The 22,069-nt window shown below is 43.5% G+C and overlaps 1 protein-coding gene across 2 annotated transcripts in view; it reads left to right on the forward strand.

Annotated features, from left to right (window-relative positions):
* The window catches only part of vstm4a (V-set and transmembrane domain containing 4a), a 77,336-nt gene that overhangs the window by 35,526 nt on the left and 19,741 nt on the right, over positions 1 to 22,069 (forward strand). The window contains exons 4-8 of one of the 2 annotated variants that reach the window (XM_063070336.1): positions 2,401 to 2,469; positions 6,935 to 7,003; positions 10,705 to 10,812; positions 10,920 to 10,953; positions 15,729 to 15,835. In XM_063070336.1, coding sequence (XP_062926406.1) covers positions 2,401 to 2,469; positions 6,935 to 7,003; positions 10,705 to 10,812; positions 10,920 to 10,953; positions 15,729 to 15,835 — 387 coding nt within the window. The remainder of the gene's footprint in view (positions 1 to 2,400; positions 2,470 to 6,934; positions 7,004 to 10,704; positions 10,813 to 10,919; positions 10,954 to 15,728; positions 15,836 to 22,069) is intronic. The other variant, XM_063070338.1, reaches the window with a different exon arrangement.

A 22,069-nucleotide genomic window follows, 5' to 3' on the forward strand; every position in this document is an offset into this window, starting at 1 on the left:
GTTCAGGAGAATGAGGGGGGATCTCATAGAAACATTCTGAATGTTAAAACGGCTGAACAGATTAGATATGGCAAAGTTATTTCCCATGGTAGGGGAGTCTAGGACAAGAGGGCACGACTTCAGGATTGAAGGATGTCCATTTGCTTTAGTCAGAGAGTGGTAAATCTATGGAATTTGTTGCTACAAGTGGCTGTGGAGGCCAAATCATTGGGTGTATTTAAGGCAGAGATAGATAGGTTCTTGATTAGCCAGGGCATCAAAGGGTTTGGGGAGAAGGCCGGGGAGTTGGGAGGACTGGAAGAATTAGATCCACCATGATTCAATGGCAGAGAAGACTCGATGGACCAAATGGCCTACTTCTGCTCCTATATCTTATGGTCTTATGGAAATGATCGTTGACATCAAATCAAATCAGTGAGGATTGTGCTAGAGCAGGGATTCCCAACCCTTTTTATGTCATGGACCCATAAACCGAGGAGTCTGGGGACCCCAGGGTGGAACCCCTGTACAAGCAACACACAAGTGTCATAGCATGCCCACAATTCACTAATCCTCACCTATACACCTCTGGAACGTGGGAGGTGACTGGAGTACCTGGAGGAAACCCATGCAGTCACAGGGAGAAGTATGAACTCAATCACAGACAGCAGCAGGAATTGAACCCCAGTTTTACAGCTGGCACTCTAAAATATTGGGTAACCTTTAGGATACCGCGCCACCTTTAGAATTTCTGGAAGGCATTCAGTAATGCGCCACAGAAAGAACAGAGAAGAGCCTCTCCTTCGAGCTGGAGTTGAACCAGTGAGCTATGGATGACCAGGTTTCCCCTATGGTCTGTCGCTAAACCAGTTGAGCTATAGAAGGAAAGGCAATAATTCCTTCCCCGCTACACTCCCTCCTTGGTGCTGATCTTGTTGACCGAGATCGGCTAGTGATCGCAAGACCCTGCAGGACATTGGCAATGTAGAGTAATGTAAGTCCGGTTCACTGGTTTATTAGCGAGGCCGCTGGCTGGGTAGCTGCGTGGCCTGGGTTGTAGCATGGACTAGGCCTCACATTGCAGTGCCGCCTGTCGCGGCTGCCCACCAGAGGTGATGTGGCATGGACTAGGCCTCACATTTAATGAACTGGAACAGTTAATAATATTTCAAAACTTTAATGAATTTATTTTAAATATTGGCACTCAGTGACCACTTTATTAGGTACAGGAGATACCAGTGAGTGTATGCTCATGGTCTTCTGCTGCTGCAGCCTATTGACTTCGAGGTTCGAAGTGTTGTGCATCCAGAGAAACTCTTCTGCACACCACTATTGTAATGTGTGGTTTACTGAGTTACTGTCACCTTTCTGTCAGCATGAACCAGTCTGGTCATTCTCCTCGGACCTCCTGGGCATTTTCGTCCCAGGAGCTGCCACTCACTGGGTGGTTTTTTTGTTTATTACCCCATTCTCTGTAAACTTGAGGCACTGTTGAGTGGGAAAATCTCAGGAGATGAACAGTTTCTGAGATATTCAAATTGCCTCGAATGACACCAACAATCATTCCCCGGTCAAAGTCCCACTAGATCACATTGCTTCCTCATTCTGATATTTTGTCTGCACAACAACTGAACCTCTTGACCATGTCTGCATGCTTTTATACATTGAGTTGTTTCCATATGATTGGCTGAGTAGATGCTTTATATTAACAAGCAGACGTATAGGTGTACATAATGAAATGGCCACTGAGTGTACTTACCTCCTATAAGTTAAAGTAATCTTCTCTGTCTGGGCTGCACCTTTGATTCCAAAGGCTGAATCCTGCAAGAATGGAGTTCTCCATTGACTCCAGAAGCACTGCAGGTAGTTAAATACTGTACCCCTGACATCTGACTTGTCTGAGCTGCATGTGACAACGTGCTGACCAGGAAATGGTGAGGGCACTGACCTTCACCAGGCCTGGCGATAGCTCAGCACAGAGGTACCAGTCATCCTGACTGGGATACCAGCTGGGGAAGAGGATATGGTACCCTAACAGTTAGCAGAATGATTTACATTGCCGGCGACTCAGGTTCAATTCCTGCCACTGTCTATAAGGAGTTTCTATGTTCTCCCCATGACTGCATGGCTTTCCTCTGGGTGCTCTGGTTTCCTCTTACGTTCCAAAGAGTTAGCAAGTTGTGGACATCCTACAATGGTGCTGGAAGCAAGGCATTACTTGTGGTCTGTCCCAGCACATAGTCAGACTGTTAGTTGTTGACACAAGCAGCATATTTCACTGAGTGCTTTGATGTTCATGTGCAAAATAAAGATAATGTTTAATTTTTCTCTTTCATCTCTAAAGCCTGGCCTGACATGGTTTACTCAGTGTTTTTGCTAACTGTAACCCGCATTTCTGATGTTTCATTAATCTGTTGACAGTGCGGCTACCGCAGACAACTGCCGTGGTTATACCCCAGAGCACGCAACAAACTTGGACAGTCTCCAAAGGTAAAGCAGTATTATGTATTACCGCATATATTATCTGTGAGTGATTCTAAGACCAACTCGTAGCCAATCATTCTAGAGAGCAGAATGGCCCGACCAGGGCCAACTTTTATCACCATGATTGTGAGTGGTTCTGGGCATCACATTCCAGAACGTTGACGCTTTTGAGAGGGTACAAAATAATTTTACAAGGCTGCTGCCTGGATTAGATGTGTCAGCTGTAAGGAAAGATTGGGCAAACTTCAATTGTTTTCTTTGGAGTGTCAGAAGCTGAGGGGAGAACTGACAGAAATGTGTAAAATTATGAGACAGGGTAGTCAGAGTCCTTTTCCCTAGGGTAGAAATGTCAAATTCTGGAGGATGTAACTTTAAGGTGGGAGGGGAAAGTTTAAAGGAGATGTGTGGGCAGGTTTTTTTTAACACAGAGGGCAGTAGGTGCCTGAAATGCATCGCTAGGTGTGGTGGTAGAATCAGATGCGACTGTGGTGTTCAACAGCCTTTCAGACTGGCACATCGATAGAGTTCAAAAGTTCAAAGTTCAAAGTAAATTGATTACTTAAGTACCGATATGTCACCTGAGACTCAGTTTCTTGCAGGCATTCACAGTAGAACAAAGAAAACAGTAGAATCAATAAAAAACTACACACGAAGATTGACAAGCAACCAATGTGTAAAAAAGACAAAGTGGGCAAATACAATTCGTAATAAATAAATAAATAAACAAACACAAACAAACAAGCAAATAAATAAATAACACTGAGAATATGGTTGTAGAGTTTTGAAAGTGAGTCCATAGGTTGAGGAATCAGGTCAGTGTTGAGGATAGTGAAGTTTATTCACTCTGGTTCAAGAGCCTGATGATTGATGGGTAATAATTGTTCCTGAATCTGGTGATATGGGACCTGAGGCTCCTATACCTTCTTCCTGGTAGCAGCAGTGAGAAGAGAGTCTGGGCTGGATGGTGGGAATATACAGGGAATTCAGGGATAAGGACCACGTGCAGGCAGAAGGAATGTGGATTAAATGGGCATCTTGGTTGGTGCAGACTCTGAGGGCTGAAGAGCCTGTTCCTGTGCTGTAGTGTTCTATTTTCTAAATGCCCCAATCAGGTGTCAACAGTCTGGAACAGCAGGCTGCAGATAAGATAACAAGACATGAAGGCTTCTGGGCTCCTTTGGTCTATTCCTCTGCACGTTTGGATTGTTTCATTGATCATTGTCAAACGGCATTCCATCCACGGTGATAAAGTGCTTTGAGAGGCTGGTCATGAAACATACCAACTTCTGCCACCGCAGAGATTTGGATCTGTTCCAGCTCACTTACCGTCACAGTAATGTAGTGGTTCGCACAACGCTATTACAGCTCAGAGCATCCAGATTTAGGGTTCTGACCCCGCGTTCTCTGTAAGATTTCTCTGTGTGTCTTCCCCATGGAATGTATGTGTTTTCTCCAGGTGCTCTAGTTTCCTCCCACAGTACAAAGATGTACTGATTAGGTTAATTGGCCATTGTAAATTGTCCCGTGATTGGGTTGGCGTTATTCTGGGGTTGTTGGGGTTTGCTGGGCAGCATGGCTCGAAGCGATGAAAAGCTAATCTGTGCTGAATCTCTAAACGATAAACTAACTAAAATAAACACTACAACTTGCTCTCAATATTATTCATTACTTTTATTATTATTATTATTATTTTGTATTTGCAGTTTGTCTTCTTTTGCTTATTGGATGTTTATCAGCTTTTGCGTGTAGATTTTCATTGATTCTATTGTATTTCTCTGTCTTACTGTGAATGCTTGCAAGAAAACGAATCTCAGGGTCATAGAGTTTATGATGACTGATACAGTTATATCCTTTAATAATAAATTTACTTCAAACTTTGAACTTTGATATGCATGTGCAAATGACTGAATGGTTTTTCACTTACACTGTCCATTGGGATCCAGGTGGACTTGTAGGTTTAATGGATGCTTTGAACTTTGAACTTTGAGACTGGTCTGTGCTTCCACCTGGTTTAGTCTGACTCAGAGACAGAAATACCTCAATGTGCATGCAGGGAGACTGTGTGATTTCAGCAAACACCACTTCCCACCCATGGGTAAGGTTCAGTTCTGTCCTGCAAAAATAAAAAACAATCCTGCAGGTACAGGGAAGTTTAAATTAAAACAGAAACTGCTGTACTCACTCAGATTGATATTGGAGTAGGTTAAAAGGTCAGTGCAACATCATGGGCTGAAATGTTCTACGCTCTATGTTCTACGGGCTACCATTTCCACCCAGCAGGTAGTCAGTATGTGGCATGGACTGGCAAAGGGAATTGAAGAGGGTACATCAACAACATTTAAATAATACTCAGACAAGTAAATGGATGTGAAAGGTTTAGAGCGCTGTGGGCCAAACGTAGGCACATGTGTTTGGTTTAAATGGGAAGCTTGATCAATATGACGCAGTTGGGCTGAATGGCTTGTTTCTGTTCTGTAGGACTCTATTGTAGGTCTAACCTCCCCAGATGTTTCCTTGTCTTGTTGTCTTATCTCACAGTCTGCAGCTCGTGTCTGACTGTGTGGAGACTGTATGTTCCCAAAAAGAATGGGTCGGGTTAATTGGCCCCATTTGTGAAAGTGAGTGATAGAACCTGAAAGAATTTATTGAGAAAGTAAAGAGGCATGGGATCCAAGGGAACCTTGCTTTGTGGATCCAGAACTGGCTTGCCCACAGAAGGCAACGAGTGGCTGTGGACGGGTCACATTCTGCATGGAGGCCGGTGACCAGTGGTGTGCCTCAGGGATCTGTTCTGGGACCCCTACTCTTCGTGATTTTTATAAGTGACCTCGATGAGGAAGTGGAGGGATGGGTTAGTAAATTTGCTGATAACACAAAGGTTAGGGGTGTTGTGGATAGTGTGGAGGGCTATCAGAAGGTACAGCGGGACATTCATAAGATGCAAAACTGGGCTGAGAAGTGGCAGATGGAGTTCAACCCAGATAAGTGTGAGGTGGTTCATCTTGGTAGGTCAAATATGATGGCAGAATATAGCATTAATAGTAAGACTCTTGGCAGTGTGGAGGATCAGAGGGATCTTGGGGTTTGAGTCCATAAGACACTCAAAAATGCTGCACAGGTTGACTCTGTGGTTAAGAAGACATACGGTGCATTGGCCTTCATCAATTGTGGGATTGAGTTTAGGAGCCGAGAAGTAATGTTGCAGCTATATAGGACCCTTGTCAGACCTGACTTGGAGTACTGTCCTCAGTTCTGGTCGTCTCACTATAGGAAGGATATGGAAACCATAGAAAGGGTGCAGAGAAGATTTACAAGGATGTTGCCTGGATTGGGGAGCATGCCTTATGAGAATAGGTTGAGTGAACTTGGCCTTTTTTTCCTTGGAGCGATGGAGGATGAGAGGTGACCTGATAGAGGTGTATAAGATGATAAGAAGCATTGATCGTGTGGATAGTCAGAGGCTTTTTCCCAGGGCTGAAATGGCTAGCATGAGAGGGCACAGTTTTAAGGTGCTTGGAAGTAGGTACAGAGGAGATGTCACGGGTAAGTTTTTTACACAAAGAGTGGTGAGTGTGTGGAATGGGCTGCCGGTGACGGTGGTGGAGGCGGATATGATAGGGTCGTTTAAGAGACTCCTGGACAGATACATGGAGCTCAGAAAAATAGAGGGCTATGGGTAACCCTGGGTAATTTCTCAGGTAAGGACATGTTCAGCACAGCTTTGTGGGCTGAAGGGCCTGTATTGTGCTATGGGTTTTCTATATTTCTATGTTTCTAATCTGAAAGCGGGTGGGGGGGGCGCATTTGATATAATTGTCGGGAGAATATAACGGGATTAGTGCAAATAAGATTTTGAGGGTCAGCATAGAATCAGTGGGCCAAAGGGCCTGTTTCTGCTCTGTATGCCTAATGATACCAATGATGTCCAATTGTTTTTCATGTTAAAGAGAATGAAATGCTCACTGACAAGGACAGAGAGTTTCATGAATAGTGTCAGCCATTCATTACACCTTCCAAACCATTTTTAGCATAAATTTATATCAATATAATCATTACCACCCCGAAGGTGGCCAGTCAGCACAGTAGTCCCATGCTAGCTCCCTTAAGAATGTCTTTCCTCTCCTCAGACGGACAATGTCTCAAATTCCTCACCTCAGTCCTTTTCCTAACTTCTGTCCACATGGTTTCATTTTCCCAACACTCAGGGGTATGAATTGGTTTATCTAAACAGAAGCCATGATCCCTTGATGGATTTCTTGCAACCAAGTTTCTGGGGACTGTTCACACCAGGCAACATCTTGCAATGGGAAATCAGCACTGCTGGTGTAGATCTGATGCACAGAGTGCTTAAATGGACCAGACCTTAAATCAGGGCTTCCCAACCTTGGTTATGCCATGGACCCCTACCATTAACCGAGGGGTCCATGGGTCCCGGGAACCAGGATAAACAATGAGAGTTTATCATTTGCAGATTCCTTTCTGGAAACTTCCACTCTGCTGATTTCCAGAAACGCTAAAGAAGAACAGAAAATATTTGAAGGTAAAATTCATTACTCTTTGTCAATAAATTGCCCAGATCTGAACTGAATGTACAGGGACTGTATTTGAAACAGGAGATCTAGTGTATACATCACCACCATTGGAAATTTCCGGAGGATCATCATCACGGGCTGAGTAGCCTGATTCTGCTCCTATGTCTTGTGGTCTTATGGAATCAAATATTTGAGAGAGGGATTGATTTTTAAATTTATGTTTTTTTTCAGAGTAACAGTGATGATGTTAAGCTTGTTGGGGAAAATAATGAAGTATCACACAGAGTTCCTCAGATGGGATAAGAATCAGGTTTATTATCACTGATACAACTGTGAAAATTGTTTTGAAACAGCAGTACAGTGTAATGCATAAGTTATTTTGAATTATAATTAGAATATATAAAACACAATAAATGGGTAGTACAAAACGAGAGCTACATACATAATGCGATAGTGTCCATTCAGCAATCTGATGCCAGAGAAGAAGAAGCTGTTCTGGAAACATTGAGAGTGTGTTTTCAGGCTCCTGTACCTCCTCCACAATGGTAGTTGTGAGAAGAGGGCATGTCCCGGCTGGTGTGGGTCCTTGACGATAGATGCCACCTTCTCGAGGCATCGCCTTTTCAATATGTCCTCGATGGTGGAGAGGCTAGACTGGAATCACAGTATGGAACAAGTGTTCTAAAGGAAGAATGACACAATCATGGCTGACCAGGAAAGTCAAAGCCAACATAAAAGCAAAGGAGAAGGCAAAAATAAGTGGGAAGTTAGAGGATTCGGAAGCTTTTAAAAACCAACAGAAGACAAATAGGAAAGCCGAAAGGAGAGAAAAGATGAAACATAAGGCCATAAGGCATAGGAACAGAATTAGGCCATTTGGCCCATCAAGACTGCTCCACCATTCAATCATCGTTGATCTTTTTTTCCCTCCTCAGCCCCACTCCCAGCCTTCTCCCCATAACTTTTAATGCCATGTCCAGTCAATCTCTGCCTTAAATACACCCAACAACCTGGCTTCCACAGCTGCCTGTGGTAACAAATTCCACACATTCACCACCCTCTGGCTAAAGAAATTTCTCTGCATCTCTGTTTTAAGTGGATGCCCCTCTATCCTGAGTTTGTGCCCTCTTGTCCTACACTCCCCCAGCAAGGGAAACAACCTTTCCACATCCACTCAGCTAGGGCTTTCAACATTCGAAAAGTTTCAATGACATCCCCCATCATCCTTCTGAAATCAAGTGAGTACAGACCCAGAGCCATCAAACATTCCTCATATGATAACCCTTTCATTCCGGAATCATCCTTGTGAACCTCCTCTGAACCTTCTCCAATGCCAGCACATCTTTTCTTAAATGAGGAGCCCGAAACTGTTCACAATACTCAAGGTGAGGCCTCACCAGTGCCTTATAAAGCCTCAGCATCACATCCCTGCTCTTGTATTCTAGACCTCTTGAAATTAATGCCAACTTTGCAGTTGCCTTCCTCACCACTGACTCAAACTGCAAGTTAACCTTTAGGTGTTCTGCACAAGGACTCCCAAGTCCTTTTGTGCCTCAGATTTTTGGATTTTCTCCCCATTTAGAAAATAGTCTGCACACTTATTTCTACAAGCAAAGTGCATGACCATGCATTTTCCAACATTATATTTCACTTGCCACTTTCTTGCCCGTTCTCCTAATCTGTCTAAGTCCTTCTGCAACCTACCTGTTTCCTCCACACTACCTTGCCCCTCCACCAATCTGCAAACTTGGCAACAAAGCCATCTGTTCCAATGTCTGAATCGTTGCTTACAGCATAAAAAGAATGATTTGGATGAAACATGAAGGAGAGCTAACCATTAATACTAAAGAGGATACCAGAAGTTTTTTCAAATATATAAAAAGTGAAAAAGAGACGAAAGTGGATATCAGACCACTGGGAAAAGATGCTGGAGAGTTACTAAATGAGGACAAAGAAATGGCAGTCAAACTTAAAAGGTGGTTTGCGTCAGTCTTCACTATGGAAAACACCAGCTGTATTCAAGAGTGTCAGAGGCAGAAGTGAGTACAGTTGCTATTACTAAGGAGAAGGTGCTTCGGCAGCTGAAAAGTCTGAAGATAGTTAAGTCACCTAGACCAGACGGACGAAGGGGCCAAATTCAGTAGGGTTTCCTTTAGGGGAAATCTTGCCTGACAAATCTGTTGCAGTTCTTTGAAGAAATAACTCACAAGATAAGCGAGGAAGAGGGCATGGATGTTGTTTTCTTGAATATTTAGACGGCCTTTGACAAGGTGGCGCACATATGGCTGCTTAACAAGATAAGAGCCCATGTTATTACAGGAAAGATACGAGCACGGATAGAGTATTGGCTGACTGGCAGGAGGCAAAGAGTGGAAATAAAGCAAGCCTTAATGGTTTTCCACAGGGGTCAGTTTTGGGACCACTTCTTTTCAAGTTATACTGCATGTCAATGATTAGGATAATGGCTTTGTGGCCAAGTTTGCAGACAATACAAATATTGATGGTGGGAGGGGGGAATAGTGCTGAGGAAGCAGGGAGTCTGCAGAAAGACTTGGACAGATTGGGAGGATGGACAAAGGCGTGGCAGATGGAATATAGTGCAGGGTAGTGTACAGCCATGCACTTTCACAGAAGGTGTAGACTATTTTCCAAACAGGGAGAAAGTTCAAAAATCAGAGGTTCAAAGGGACTTGGGAGTCGTTGTGCAGGATCCTCTAAAAGTCAACTTGTACTTGAATCAGTGGTGAGGAAGGCAAATACAATGTTAGCATTCTTTTCAAGAGAACTAGAATATAAGAGCAAGGAAGTAATGATGAGGCTCTTGGCGTATTGTGAACTGTTTTGGCCTCCTTATCGAAAAAAAGATGTGATGGCATTGGAGAGGGTTCAGAGGAGGTTCACGAAAATGATTCCAAGAATGAAAAGGTTAACATATGAGGTACATTTGCTGGCTCTGGGCCCGCAATCAATGGAGTTTAGAAAAATGTGGGGGGCGGGCGGAATCTCATTGAAACTTATCAAGTATTGAAAAGTCTGGACAGAGTGGATGTGGAGAGCATGTTTCCTATGGTGGGGGGTTCAAAGACCAGAGGATACAGCCTCAAACTAGAGGGATGTCCATTTAGAACAGAGATGAGGACAAATTTCTTGAACCAGAGTGTGGTGAATCTGTGGAATTCATTGCCACAGATAGCTGTGGAAGCCAAGTCATTGAGTCTGTTTAAAGTGGAGGTTGATAGGTTCAGCTGTCCAACAAGTTCTCCAGTCTCTCTCTCCCTCACTCCTTCTCCCTCTTGATGTTCTTGTCTCTATCTCCAACTCTTAGCGCTAGTCACATTCCAGCCAAAGAGAAGATTCTCACTTGCACAAAAAACTGCCCCTTTTTTATACCTATTGACATTTACTCTAATTCATCTCAGACAAATGTTTTTCACCATTATCCATTCTCATGGCTGTCGAGTACTCACACTAGGCTCTGAAAACATTTTTGTGGACTAGTTCCCTTGTACTTTCTCAAGCATTCTCACATCCTAAACCAACTCCATTTTGCCTTACAAACTTCCATTTTATGTTCCACGTTTTAGCATATACCAAGGAAAAATTAAATTGATCTCTTTCCTTACAATTGTGAAGATTGCTTGCCAATAAACACCTGCTTGTTTACATGACAGGAGACCTGCATTTCTTAATGTCTTTATCTTATTTTCAGATCTGTATCTTTATGTGACATTGATGTGCTCTGTGGGCATCTTATCAGTGATGCTTTTTGCAGCCGTTATTGTTTGTCAGATTCTGAAGAACAGGAAAAAGTCAAAAGGTGACCTTTAATCCTCTTTAACGTTCAACTTTCACTTGACTGCATCAGTTAATTGATTTGGTTTCAATGCAACTGAAGAATTTCACCTTTTTCCTTTTCTTTTACAGCAAGGAAATATCTGACCAATGAGCCGAATAGCAGGTACTGTTTTTATGCAACTTTAGGTGAAAAACGAAGACTAAATTAAGTTAAAAAAAATAACTAAAGGTAGACTTTTTTCTGCTTAAGATCCTAGCTGCTTATTTCAAGTTCTTCCCAGTCAGACACACAGGAGATTCTGCAGATATTGGAAATACAGAGCAAAACACACAAAATATTGGAGGAACTCAGCAAGCCAGACAGCATTGGTAGCCTAGTGGTTAGCAGCTCGAGTTCAATTCCCTCCACTGTCTGTAAGGAGTTTGTACATTCTCCCCGTGACCACGTGGGTTTGCTCCGGGTGCTCCAGTTTCCTCCCGCAGACCAAAGACTTACTGGTTGGTAGGTTTGGTCATTGTAAATTGTCTCATGATTAGGCTCGGGTTAAATCGGGGGACTGCTGGGTGGTGCAGCTGAAAGGGCCTATCCCATATTGCTTCTCAACAAATAAATAACTATGGAGGGGAATGAACAGTCAATGTTTTGGGCTGCGATCATTTATCAGGACTGGAAAGGAAGGGGGCAGAAGCCAGAATGAGAAGGTGTGGGAGGGGAAGGTGTACAGGTTGGCAGGTGATAGGTGAGACACAGTGAGGGGGGAGGGCATGGGTGGGACCAATCACTGCCTTTTGTTTCCCTTTCTCCCATGGTCCACTGTCCTCTCCAATCAGATTCCTCCTTCTTCAGCCCTTTTCCTCTTCCACGTATCACCTCCCAGCTTCTTGCATCATTCCATTTCATCCTCCCTCGCCCTCACAGTCATCTTCTATCTCACCTGGACTCAACTATCAGCTTCCATCTTCTAGTTCCTTCCCCACCCCTCCTATCTTTTTGTTCTTGTTTCTGCCCCCTTCCTGTCCAGTCCTGATAAAGGCTCTCACAAATAATGTCATCTGTTTATTCCTCTCCATCGATTTTGCCTGACCTTCTGAGTTCCTCCAGCATTTTGAGTGTGTTACTCTGGATTTCGAGCATCTGCAGAATCTTTTGTGTTTGAGTTTAGTGACTTTATGTAAGGTACAACATTGCTTCTTCAGAACTCAGCAGTTAGCTTCATATCTTCCAGTTACCCAATACACAGATTCAGATTTATTTATCACATGTACATTGAAACATACAGTGAAATGCCTTTTCTGCATTAACAACCAAAATAACCTAGGGATGTGCTTGGAGCAACCGGATTTCAGAATACACAGCAATAAGATATTGAGTAAAATACCTCCAGGATGGAGGCAAACTTTATATCAGAAACTGCAATTACCTTTTGGAATTGAGAATTCATTCCTAAATATTCCACGGTATAAAATAAAAACAGAATGCACTGGAAGCACGCAGCAAGTTGAGCAGTACAGCAATAACATTTCAGCTTAGGTATCCTTCATAAGAACTTCACCTTCAACTTGATCTATTAACTGTGTCTCTCTCCACAGATGCTGCCTGACCGGCTGTGTTTTTCCATATTCTCTGTTTTATTTCAGATTTCCAATATTTGCAGATATTTTTGCTACATATAAAAAAATTACAAAACAAAAACTAATGGTGTGGTCATTAGTTACTTCTTTAGCTGCCGGACTATTGGAGTTCTCAGAGCTGTGATAGATTTGCCTTGGAGAATTTGGAGTAAAGAGGATGATGCAGCTGATCAGTGCAGATGCCATAATACTATTAGACGTAGGAGCAGAATTAAACCATTTAGTTCATTGGTTCTGCTCCGCCATTCCATCATGGCTGATTTATTATCCCTCTCAACTCCATTCACCTGCCTTCTCCCTGGAACCTTTGATTCTTGACTAATCAAGAACCTATCAATCTCCGCTTTAAATATACACAAATCCCTCCTCATCTCTGCTCTAAGTGGACATCCCTCTGTTCTGAGGACGTGCCCTCATCTCCTAGATTCCCCCACTACAGAAAACATCCTCTCCGCATCCACTCTGTTCAGAGTTTCATTGAGTTCCCCCCCCCCCATTCTTCTGAACTGCAGCAAGTACAGGCCCAGAGGCATCAAACACTCCTCATATGTTAACCCTTTCATTTCTGGAATCATTCTTGTGAACATCCTTTGGACCCTCTCCAGGATGTCTTTTCTCAGATAAGGGGCCTAAAAACTGCTCACAATACTGCAAGCGTAGTCTGATCAATGCCTTATAAAGCCTCAACATCTTGAGAGAGTCATCAAATGCTCCTCATATGTTAACCCTTTAATTCCTGGAATCTCCTTTGAAAATAATGCCTTTGCTCATCTGAGCTGGTACAGGAAGAGACACGGCATGTTCTTATCCCCATCCAGTAATCATAATGTAAGCCCAGGAGCTGGATTCAGACATTCAGCCCTTCGAGTTTGCTCTATCATGGAACTCCATGATAAGGCATCATTGGAGTGGAGAGCTGGAGGCTTTGCCCCAGCACAGAAAGGGCTAATACAAGAGGGCATTAGAGGAAAGTATGGAGTCACTTTTTTTCCACAGATAGTGGTGGGTGTGTGGAACATACTGCCAGGGTTAGTGGTAGAGGCAGAAACTGTACATATGGGACATTTAATAGACTCCTAGATCGGCGCATGGATGATAGAAAAATGGAGGAGTATGTGGGAGGAAAGGGTTAGAATGTCTTCAAAAAATTATGGGCTGAAGGGCCTGTACTCTGTTGTAGTGTTCTATGTTCTAAGATCATATTTTTGCCTCAACTTCCATCTTTCTGCCAGTTCTCGAGCACCATCATTTCTTCTGTCAATCTCTATCTGTTAGCCTGGAATATTGCCATTAGCTCTACCTCCATAACGATCTGGAGTTAAGAATTCCTTTAGATTGTATTCTGAGAAAAGAGATGTCTCCTTGTGAAGGGTGTCGGCCCAAAACATTTTCTCTTTATCCCTCTCCATAGATGTGCCTGACCTGTTGAGTTCCTTCAGCATTTTGTGTGTGTTGCCCTGGATTTCCAGCACCTGCAAAATCTCTTGTGCTTAGAGAGTCATAGAGTCAGAGAAAAATAGAGTGCACGGACAGGCCCTTTGGCTCACAATGTTGTGCTGAACCAATTAAATCAGTAATCAAATGGCCTACTAATCTAATCCCTTCTGCCTACACAATGTCCATATCCTCATTTCATTTTCATTTCATGTGCCTATCTAAATATCTCTTAAAATCCCTAATGTATCTGCCTCTACCACCACCCCAGACAGCATGCTCCAGACACCCATCACTCTCTACATAAAAAACTTGCCCCTCTTGAACTTACCCCATCTCACCTTAAATACATGCCTTCTGGTATGAGTCATTTCAACCCTGAGAAAAAAGAAACTATCTGTCTACTCTATCAATGCCTCTCATAATTTTATAAACCTGTATCAGATCTCCCCTCAGCTTCCGACACTCCAGAGAAAACAACCCAAGTTTGTCCAACCTCTCGTTATAACACATGCCCTCTAATCCAAGCGGCATCCTGGTAAACATCGTCTGCACACTCTCCAAAGTCTCCACATACTTCTATAATGAGGCGACCAGAACTGTATGCAATACTCCAGATTCAGGACTGTTTTGTGTCATTTCCAATATACGGGTGTGAAGAAGATTGAAATAATTGTTACTCTGGATGTGATGCAGTACAGAGAAACATAATAAGATAAAGAACATCATAAAAACACAATAAATATATATATATGTAAGATAATTTATATACATTGATTGTATGGCCATAAAATGACACTAGGCACAGGGCTATCTGTACATAAGGTGATTCTGACAGGAAATGATGAAGTACAGTACTAGTAGTTGGGCATGGGTTTGTGGGTGGAGGTGATAATCAGCCTTACTGCTTGGAGAAAGCAACTGTTCTTGAGTCTGGTGATTCTAGCATGGATGCTATGTAGCCTCCTCCCTGACGGGAGTGGGATAAACAGTTGATGCCCAAGGAGAGTGGGATCATTCATGATATTACTGACCCTCTTCCGGCACCTTTCTGTACATATGTCTTTGCTCAATGGGTAGCTGGTGCCAGTGATGCATTGGGTAACTTTGACTACTCGTTGTAGACCCCTCCTGTCCACCACAATGCAGTTTCCGTGCCATGCAGTGGTGCAGCTTGTTAGGATACTCTCCACCGTGTATCTGTAGAGATGTGAATATAGATGAGAAAACTCCAGCTCTTTTCAGCCCCCTCAGAAAGTAGAGACATTTTCAGCTTTTCTAATTGTGTAGGATGTGTTCTGGGATAATGAGAGGCTGTGTGGACTAACCAAAGTTTTATAAAGCTGCAGCATAACTTCTTGAATGAAAATATTTTCTAAAATAGTTTGGATTAATTACTATTTCTTAATTGGCAATTGAGAATGGATTTTACCTTCAAGGAAGTAAACTAGAACTTCTTCCTCAAAATAAGATGATTTGATTGCTGTTTTGCTTCCAAAAGTATCATTATTCTGACTAGATCAGACATTAACCATATTTCAGGAAATAGAAGTTAAGTACTTTTTTCGTGAATCGCAAAGTTAATGTCTGCAGTTCTTCCTATTCCTGGTGTTTATCATTTATCTCTGGATACTGCTGTATACGGTTAAGGATATGTCAAAAAGAAGACAATCACTTCCTGGTTGAATAGCGATGGCCTTTCTGTACATCACTGGGAGCGGAGTACTCCAGGGATGATGGATGGCAGGTGTGAAAAATACGCTTGTTCTGTTACCTACAGGATTTGAAGCAGCTTACTATATTTCTCTATGAACACTGGGAAAGATGACAGATAGCTAAATGAATCATGGAATAAAATCTTGTGTTTTGCAGTTCAGGAGAAATGGTGACAAATGCAGGGAGCTCATCCATCTTCCAAACCAAATCGGGGAAGAAAACAATTGCAGCTGGTGACACACCCCCTCCAGTCCCAGTGAAAAGTAGGTCTTTATGGATCTTTTTCCAAAGATGTTGTGCCAACCAAGGGTTTACAGGAATGCAGCTGCCTTAAGTTTTTCAGACTAAGTATTGAAAATCAGCTTTTTACACACTCTACCTCCCTCTCTCCTTTCAAACTGTCTCTGTAACCAAGTTTCAGGTCACTTTCACCAATATGCCCTGAGGTAGCTTGCTCTCAGGGTGAAGCACATTGCGTACAAGATGGTGTAGGTAATTTTTCTCTTATCCCAAGTGAAGGGAGTTTTTACCCATTAAGGCTACATCAGTCACAGGAGCAGAATTAGGCCATTTGGCCCTTCGAGTCTGTTCCACCATTCAATCATGGCAAATTTATTATCCCCCTCAACCACATTCTCCTGCCCTCTCAGCATAACCTTTGATATCCTTACTAATCCAGAATCTATCAATGCCTACTTTAAATAGACCCAGTGACTTAGCCTCCACAGCAATGAACTCCAAAAACTCACCACCCTCTGGCTAAAGAAATTCCACCTCATCTCTGTTCTAAAGGGCCATACTTGTATTCTGAGTCTGTGCCCTCTGGTCCTCGACTCCCCTACTGTAGGAAACATCACTCTCTCTTCCTAGGCAACCTAATAATACAACAAAATCATGAACTAAAGATTCGTTGTGTTGCTGAACCAACCAACCAGTATGGAATTCTCCTTCTTTGGTCAGTTTATTTGAATATGTGACAGCAACACACACAAAACGCTGGAGGGACCCAGCGGGTCAGGCAACATTTATGGAGAGGAATAACTGATGGTTCAGGGCGAGACCCTTCATCAGAACTGGAAAGGAAGGGTGACATCTCAGGCTGTGATGAAGGGTTGCAGCCCAAAGTGCCGGCTCTGTATAGATGCTGCCTGATCTGCTGAGTTCCTCCAGCATTTTGCGCGTGTTGTTCTGGATTTCCAGCACTTGCAGAAGTGTTGCTGTTGTTGTGGTTGTTGATGATGGTAGTGATAAATATAAGAGCAATCTCTGTAAACGTATACTCAATCATTACTGAAGTGCATCACGCCTCTTTGGTTAACTGCTGACCTCGTCATTAACTGAGACCAGTTTAATGTTCCAGCCAACTACAGCATGGCCTCCCCCTCATTTAGATAGATAGAGAGATAGATACTTTATTAATCCCAAAGGAAATTACAGTGTCACAGTAACATTACAAATGCATAGATATACCAATATTAAAAGAGAAGTGAAAAGAGATGAGAGTGAGAGATGTGGATGAGAGTGGGGGCTGTAGGAAGGATGAGCAGCCTAACTGTGGCACTGTAGTTCAGGGAGCCATTCAAGCAGGGAGAGAGAAGAGAAATGTAGTGTAATTGGAGATAGTGTAGTCAGGGGACTATAAAGAGTTCTCTGTTGTGAAGAGAGAGAGTCTTGAAGGCTGTGTTGCCTGCCTGGTGCCCGGGTTCAGGACATCTTATCTGACCTGCAGAGGATTTTGCTGTGGAAGGGGAAAGATCCAGTTCTCGTGCTCCATGTAGGTACCAACGACATAGGCAGCATAAGAAAAGAGGTTCTGCTGAGGGAATTTGAGCAGCTAGGAACTAAATTAAAAAGTAGAACCAAAAAGATAATAATCTCTGGATTACTACCAGAAACACATGCAAATTGGCATAGGGTCAAAGAAGATTACAGAGTTAAATGTGTAGCTCAAGGATTGGTGTGGGAGAAATGGGTTTGAATTCATGGGAAATTGGCACCAGTATTGGGGAAGGAGGGAGCTGAACCAATGGGAACCGTGATGGGACCTGGATCCTCTCCTGCAGAGTGTCATCTGCCAGAAGTGCATGCTGCTGGGCGATCTGGAAGACCGTGTTAGGAATCTGGAGCAGCAGCTGGATGACCTTCGACTCATAAGGGAGAATGAGGCAGTCATAGATGAGAGCTACAGGGAGATAGTCACACCTAGGCTGCCAGAAGCAGGTCGTTGGGTGACAGTTAGAGGGGGGAAAGCAAAGGTGAGCTGACAGGTAGTGCAGAGCACCCCTGTAGCCATTCCCCTGAATAATAAGTTTACCATCCTGGATACTGTCGGCGGGGACGACCAACCAGGTGTGAGCCACGGTGGCAGGGCCTCTGGCACTGAGTCTGACCCTGTGGTGCAGAAGGGTGGGACGGAGAAGAGGAGAGCTGTCGTCATTGGAGACTCTATAGTCAGGGGAGCAGACAGGAGATTTTGTGGACATGAGAAGGACACCCGCATGGTTTGTTGCCTTCCGGGTGCCAGGGTCCGGGATGTCTCTGACTGGGTGCATGACATCCTGGTATGAGAGGGAAAAAACCAGAAGTCGTGATACATGTTGGTACCAACGACATAGGCAGGAAGAGGGATGAGGTCCTGAAGTGTGAGTTTTGGGAACTAGGCAGAAGGCTGAAGAACAGGACCTCAAGGGTGGCGTTCTCAGGATTGCTGCCAGTGCTAAGTGACAGTGATGGTAAGAATTGGAGGAGATGGCAGTTAAATGTGTGGTTGAGGAGTTGGTGCAGGGGGCAGGGTTTTAGATTTTTGGATCATTGGGATCTCTTCTGGGGAAGGTGGGACCTGTACAGATTGGATGGGTTGCACCTGAACTCGAGGGGGAGCAATATCCTTGCAGGTAGGTTTGCTAGCATGGTTAAGGAGGGTTTAAACTAATTTGCAAGGGGGATGGGACCCGGAGTGATCGAGCAGTGAAAGAAGTGCATGGAGTAAAGCCAGATCTAACGTGTAGAGAGGCTTTGAGGAAAGAGAAGCAGAATAAACGGTGTAAAGACAGTAAGGTAGAAGGGCAGAAGTATGTGTACCTCAATGCAAGAAGCATCAGGAACAAAGGTGATGAACTGAGAGCTTGGATACGTACATGGAATTATGATGTAGTGGCCATTACAGAGACTTGGCTGGCACCAGGGCAGGAATGGATTCTCAATATTCCTGGATTTCAGTGCTTTAAAAGTGATAGAGGGGGGGTAAGGGGAGGGCGGGTGGCATTACTGGTCAGGGATACTATTACAGCTACAGAAAGGGTGGGTATTGTAGCAGGATCCTCTTTTGAGTCAGTATGAGTAAAAATCAGGAACAGAAAGGGAGCAGTTACTCTACTGGGAGTATTCTATAGGCCCCCAGGTAGCAGCAGAGATATCGAGGAGCAGATTGGGAGGCAGATTTTGGAAAGGCGCAAAAATAACAGGGTTGTTATCATGGGTGACTTTAACTTCCCTAATATTGATTGGCACCTGATTAGTTCCAAGGGTTTAGACGGGGCAGAGTTTATTAAGTGTGTCCAGGACGGATTCCTGTCACAGTATGTTGACAGGCCAACTAGGGAAAATGCCATACTAGATCAAGTGTTAGGTAACGAACAGGGTCAGGTCACAGATCTCCCAGTGGGTGAGTATCTGGGAGATAGTGACCACCGTTCCCTGACCTTTAGTATTATCATGGAAAAGGATAGAATCAGAGAGGACAGGAAAATTTTTAATTGGGGAAGGGTAAATTATGAGGCTATAAGGCTAGAACTTGCGGGTGTGAATTGGGATGATGTTTTTGCAGGGAAATGTACTATGGACATGTGGTCGACGTTTAGAGATCTCTCACAGGATGTTAGGGATAAATTTGTCCCGGTGAGGAAAATAAAGAATGGTAGGGTGAAGGAACCATGGGTGACAAGTGAGGTGGAAAATCTAGTCAGGTGGAAGAAGGCAGCATACATGAGGTTTAGGAAGCAAGGATCAGATGGGTCTATTGAGGAATATAGGGTAGCAAGAAAGGAGCTTAAGAAGGAGCTGAGAAGAGCAAGAAGGGGGCATGAGAAGGCCTTGGCGAGTAGGGTAAAGGAAAACCCCAAGGCATTCTTCAATTATGTGAAGAAAAAAAGGATGACAGGAGTGAATGTAGGACCCATTAGAGATAAAGGTGGGAAGATGTGCCTGGAGGCTATGGGAGTGAGCGAGGTCCTCAATTAATACTTCTCTTCAGTATTCACCAATGAGAGGGAACTTGATGATGGTGAGGACAATATGAGTGAGGTTGATGTTCTGGAGCATGTTGGTATTAAGGGAGAGGAGATGTTGGAGTTATTAAAATACATTAGGATGGATAAGTCCCCAGGGCCTGATGGAATATTCTCCAGGCTGCTCCATGAGGCGAGGGAAGAGATTGCTGAGCCTCTGGCTAGGATCTTTATGTCCTCGTTGTCTACAGGAATGGTACCGGAGGGTTGGAGGGAGGCAAATGTTGTCCCCTTGTTCAAAAAAGGTAGTAGGGATAGTCTGGGTAACTATAGACCAGTGAGCCCTATGTCTGTGGTGGGAAAGCTGTTGGAAATGTTCTTAGAGATAGGATCTATGGGCATTTAGAGAATCATGGTCTGATCAGGGACAGTCAGCATGGCTTTGTGAAGGGCAGATCATGTCTAACAAGCCTGATAGAGTTCTCTGAGGAGGTCACTAGGCATATGGATGAGGGTCGTGCAGTGGATGTGATCTATATGGATTTTAGTAAGACATTTGACAAGGTTCCACACGGTAGGCTTATTCAGAAAGTCAGAAGGCATGGGATCCAGGGAAGTTTGGCCGGGTGGATTCAGAATTGGCTTGCCTGCAGAAAGCAGAGGGTTGTGGTGGAGGAAGAACATTCGGACTGGAGGATTGTGACTAGAGGTGTCCCACAAAGATCTGTTCTGGGACCTCTACTTTTCGTGATTTTTATTAACGACCTGGATGTGGGGGTAGAAGGCTGGGTTGGCAAGTTTGCAGATGACACAAAGGTTAATGGTGTTGTAGATAGTGTAGAGGATTGTCGAAGATTGCAGAGAGACATTGATAGGTTGCAGAAGTGGGCTGAGAAGTGGCAGATGGAGTTCAACCTGGAGAAGTGTGAAGTGGTACACTTTGGAAGGACAAACTCCAAGGCAGAGTACAAAGTAAATGGCAGGATACTTGGTAGTGTGGAGGAACAGAGAGATCTGGGGGTACATATCCACAGATCCCTGAAAGTTGCACAAATCAGTACAAAGGGGTATGATTTAGTGGCCATTACGGAGACGTAGTTGCAGGGTGGAGAGGATCGGGAATTAAATATCCCAGGCAGAGGGAAGGCAGGAAGGTAAGGGAGGTGGAGTAGCGCTCTCAATTAAAGGTGAGATCAGAGCTATAGTGAGAGATGATATAAGATCTAAGGAGCAGAATGTTGAATCCATCTGGGTAGAGATTGGGAATAGTAAAGGGAAAAAAATCACTGGTGGGAATTGTCTATCAGCCACCGAGTAATAACATTACAGTGGCACAGGCAATAAACAGAGAAATATTTTGGGTATATAAGAATGGAATAGCAGTTATCATGGGGTCTTTAACTTGCACATAGATTGGGTGAATCAAATTGGTCGAGGCAGTCTTGAGGAGGACTTCATAGAATGCATCTGTGATGGCTTTCCTGAACAGCATGGTACTGAACCTACAAGGGAACGTGTTATCTTAGATCTGGTACTGTGCAATGAGACGGGTAAAATTAGTGACCTTGTTGTTAGGGATCTTCTTGGAAAGAGTGATCACAGTATGACTGAGTTTCCATAGAAATGGAGGGTGCAATAGTTCACTCTAAAACAAGTGTAAAGTGACTAAACAATGGAGACCACAATGGGATGAGGGAGGATTTGGCTCGTGTAGATGGGAACACAGGCTGTATGGTGGGACAGTTGAGGAACAGTGGAAGATTTTCAGAGATTTTCACGGTGCTCAACAGAAGTGTATTCTAATTAAAAGCAGGGACAGTAACGGTGGAGAGAGCCAGCTTTGGTTAACTAAGGAAATAAATGAGGATATCAAACTAAAAGTTTTTGCATACAAAGTCGCCAATAGTAGTGGGAAACTGGAAGATTGGGAAAAATTTAAAAAGCAACAAAGAACCACTAAGTGAGCAATAAAGAAGGAAGCTAGATTATGAAACTAAGTTAACACAAAATATAAAAACGGATAGTAGAAGTTTTTATATTATAAAAAGTCGAAAAGGGTGGATAAAGTGAACATAGGTCCCTTGGAAGATGAGAAAGGGGAATTGATATTGGGTAATGAGGAAATGGCAGAAGCTTTGAACAACTATTTTGTGTTGGTTATCATAGTGGAGGAGATGTCTAACATGCCAAAGAGCGATGTTATGGATGTGATGGAAGGTGAGGACGTCAATACAATAGCTATCACTAAAGTGGTAGTGCTGAGCAAACTTG

Source organism: Mobula hypostoma, chromosome 18 (assembly GCF_963921235.1).
Source record: "Mobula hypostoma chromosome 18, sMobHyp1.1, whole genome shotgun sequence".
Classification (NCBI taxonomy): domain Eukaryota; kingdom Metazoa; phylum Chordata; class Chondrichthyes; order Myliobatiformes; family Myliobatidae; genus Mobula; species Mobula hypostoma.